General features: G+C 61.2%; 1 protein-coding gene across 1 annotated transcript; it reads right to left on the reverse strand.

Moving 5' to 3' along the window:
• Positions 1–1926: 1926 nt before the first annotated feature.
• LOC112617578 (phospholipid-transporting ATPase IK-like) lies at positions 1927–3745 on the reverse strand (the record flags this gene model as incomplete). The annotated part of the gene is made up of 4 exons (XM_025374313.1): positions 1927–2150; positions 2321–2699; positions 2886–2985; positions 3670–3745. Coding segments are annotated over 4 exons (779 nt in total), but the record flags the coding sequence as incomplete, so codon positions are not given.
• Between the last annotated feature and the right edge of the window lie 206 nt (positions 3746–3951).

Below are 3951 nucleotides of genomic sequence, written 5' to 3' on the forward strand. Positions count from 1 at the left end.
AGTGGGTAGGGAGAGGTACTGGACTGCACCCCCTGAGCCCCACCCCATGGCCTGAAGGTTTCCCAGCCCCCCTCTCCCCAAGGAGCAGAGGAGAGGAGGAGAGGCTGAACAGAGACCTGAAAGGAGGACCCAGCCTTGCCCTGCTCACCTGCTCAAAGAGCCCAATGTAGAGAACTGGCAGGGTGCTGTATAGGAGGTTAAAAAGAGCCAGGAACCATCCTTCATACAGGGGCTGAGCCGGGGGAGAAAGGCAAGAAGAACAAGTCAGCCTCCAGACACCCAAGGAGCCTGCCAAGCAGGCACCCAGGGAGGGTTCTGGGTGAGGTAGAAAGTCGAGTTACACTCAAGGTTGGTGCTGGGACTGGGGTGGGGTGAAGTGTGGACTGATAAAGGTGGGAAGATAAAGGGAGGGAGGAAGGCATGATCAAATTCCCTCATAACGGCACCTCTGAGTTTTTGTTTTAATTGGATGGCCTCAAAAAAGATACAGGCCAGGCACGGTGGCTCATGCCTGTAATCTCAGCACTTTGGAAGGCTGAGGCGGGCAGATCACTTGAGGCCAGGAGTTTGAGACCAGCCTGGCCAACATGGTGAAACCCCATCTCTACTAAAAATATAAAAATTAGCTTGGTGTGGTGGTGGGCTCCTGTAATCCCAGCTACTCGGGCGGCTGAGACAGGAGAATTGCTTGAACCCAGGAGATGGAGGTTGCACTGAGCCGAGATCACACCATTCCACTCCAGCCTGGGCAACAAGCGTGAAACTCTGCCTAAAAAAGAAAAACAAAAAGGCTGGGTGTGATTGCTCATGCCTGTAATCCCAACACTTTGGGAGGCTGAGGCGGGCAGATCACAACGTCAGGAGTTCAAGACCAGACTGGCCAACATGGCAAAACCCTGTCTCTACTAAAAATACAAAAATTAGCTGGTTTTGGTGGCAGGCGCCTGTAATCTCAGCCACTGGGGGGCTGAGGCAGGAGGATCGCTTGAACCAGGGAGGCGGAGGTTGCAGCGAGCCAAGATTGTGCCACTGCACTCCAGCCTGGGCAACAGAGCGAGACTCTGTCTCAAAAAAAAATAATAATAAAAATAAAACAGAAACCAATATTTACTTACTAAGGGATTTCCGTAAAACTCTCTCTCAAATGCCCAGGTATTAGTGATGGGGGCTCATTCCTTCTCAAAGACACCTGATTCCCAACAGCTTCCCTACATGCAGGGAACAACACTGCCCTGGGCCTCTTCTAGTCCTTGTCATGATACTGCTCAGAGTCTTGAGTGGAGCGCCAGCTCCCACATCGGATCTTCTCTGGGGTTCAAGATCTTGTTCCCTCAACTGTCCCCAGAAGGGGAGGTCCATGTGCAGTGCCTGCCCTTGCTTGAAAGCTCTGAGTGTGCCTGGCACAGTGGCTCACGCCTGTAATCCCAATACTTTGGGAGGCTGGGTTGGGCAGGTCACCTGATGTCAGGAGTTCAAGACCAGCCTGGCCAACATGGTGAAACCCCGTCTCTACTAAAAATACAAAAATTAGCCAGGCCTGATGGTACAACGCCTGTAATCCCAGCTACTCGGGAGGTGGAGGCAGGAGAATCACCTGAACCCAGGAGTGGAGGCTGCAGTGAGCCGAGATCGTGCCATTGCACTCCAGCCTGGGTGACAGAGAGAGACTCTGTCTCAAACGAAACAAAACAAATATCCTGGAAGTTGTTGGGCACAGAGCTAGACAGGGACCATCACTTCCCTTCACCTGGACTCTAGGCCTCCACTAATGCAGCCTTGCCATGTGGCCTCAGGCAAGCCCTGCCCACCGAGGATTCCGGGGTTCTCAGTGTGCCCAGTGCTGCTCCTAGCAGCTTTGGGAGGGGCGCGGCATCCCCAGAGGCCCTGGTCATGGATGGGGCAGCCAGGCCGGGGGACGCACCGCACCTGGGCAGTGAAGCCATTGTAGCAGGCGAACCAGACCTGCACCATCATGCTGGCCATGGTCTTATAGAAGAAGTAGCGCAGGAACTTGCAGATCCGCACGTAGGACCAGCGGCCGTGCACCAGCAGGAGGCGCTGCAGGAAGCAGAACTGGCCCAGCACGAAGTCGCTGTTCTGAACAGCCTGCATGCCCTCCTGGCCGGCCAGCCCCACGCCCACGTCCGCGGCTGCGGGGCACAGGCAGCGGGTCAGCCCCTCGCACGCCCCCAGACCTCCCCATCGTTCCGTCCCCCATCAGCCCCCCCCCACCGGCCTCAGGTCCCCCCAGTCCCACCGCCACCTCCATCAGCCGCCCCCACTCGCCCCGGGCACCCCCAGCCCTGCCGCCGCCACCCACTCTTAATCATGTTGACGTCGTTGGCGCCGTCCCCGATGGCCAGGGTCACCACCTGGTGGTACTTCTTGACCAGGGCCACGATCAGGGCCTTCTGCTTGGGCGTCACGCGGCAGCAGATGACCGCCTGGCAGTTGGACGCCAGGTCCACGAAGGCGCGCTCCTGCAGCACCTCGGACCGACGGCGAGCTCCGGAATCCTCGGCCGAATCCTCGGCCGGCGGCGCGGCCAGCGGGAGCCCGAACCTCCGGCACAGCAGGGACAGGCGCCTGGCGTAGAGGAAATCCCTCCTGGACTGGCCGGGCTCCTGCCACGCCTCGTCCATGTTCACGTTCTGCACCAGGGCGCGCGGCTCCTTCCGCAGGGACACCAGCAGCTTGTCCTGGCCGGCGGGGAGGGGATTGTGCCAGGCGCCGCGGCCTCCAGTCCAGCCTGGACCCTGCCCGGCCCTCGGCCTTGCCAGCAGCCCCCACCCCGGGGCCCTTGGAGGCCCCCACCCCGAGCCCGCCGCCCCTCCAGGCCCCTCCCTGGCGCCGGGACCCCGCCGTCCACCCTGAGCGACACTGACCAGGAAGTCTCCGTTAATGACCAAGGCCAACTTGACCCGCGACAGGGACTTCTTGGTTAGAAAGTCGTTATTGCTGTCCCAGTAGGTCTCCAGGATGCGGCTGTCGGGGCGGGCGCAGGGGTCAGCGGGGCAGGGGAGGGGCGGGCTTCTCCCCACTTCCCCGGGAGCTCCACTGCCCCTCCCAACCCCTCCACTGCCCACTCCCTCACCGCTGCCCCTCCCCCTCCCCCTCTCCCCTTCCCCGCTCCCCTCCCCTTCCCTCCTACCCTCCCCTTTCCCTTCCCTCCCTCTCCCCTCCCGTCTCCCTCCAGTGCCCCTCCCCTCCCCTCCCCTGCCCATTTCCCCTGTGCCTCCCCCTCCCCTCCCTCTCCCCTTCCCTCACTCTCCCCTCCCGCTCCATCCACTGCCCCTCCCCGCCCCTTTCCCCTGCCCCTCCCCGCCCCTTTCCCCTGCCCCTCCCCCTACCCTCCACTGCCCACTTCCCCACCTCTGCCCCTACCCCTCTCCCTCACCTTCCCTCTCTCTCCCCTCCCCTCTCTCTCCTCTGCTCCTCCCCCTCCTCTGCCTCTCCCCCTCTCCCTCCCCTGCCCCTTCCCTTTCCCTTGAGGCTCCCTCCACTGCCCACTCCCCCACTCCTTCCTCCTACCCTTCTCTCCCCTCTCAATCTCCCGCTTCCCATTGTGCCTCGGGCTCTCCGTCCAATGAGACAAGCACCTGGGCCAGATGCCCCTTGTCCTCACCTCCCCACTCCCCTTGCTCACCCCCCCAACCCCACACTTCTTACGTAATCTCCTTCTCCTCCAGAATGAGCATATTCTCTGACAGCAGCTCGCAGGCGAAGCCCACGTTAACAGCGGTCTCTGCGAACCAGAACCAGACCTGCTCAGCGCCTCTGCGACCCGCCCTGCACTGACGGCCAGGGGGCCACGCCCACTCTACCCGGTGGACCCTGGCCCGACCAGTGGCAGCCGCATGCCCCACCCCCTGGCCATGGTGATTGGTTCAGAGAAGGGCTTGTAACCCAGGCTCGCCAATGAGAGCCAGCCCTGAGATTTTGACTGCAGTT

Source organism: Theropithecus gelada, unplaced genomic scaffold (assembly GCF_003255815.1).
Source record: "Theropithecus gelada isolate Dixy unplaced genomic scaffold, Tgel_1.0 HiC_scaffold_2614, whole genome shotgun sequence".
In the NCBI taxonomy this organism is placed as follows: domain Eukaryota; kingdom Metazoa; phylum Chordata; class Mammalia; order Primates; family Cercopithecidae; genus Theropithecus; species Theropithecus gelada.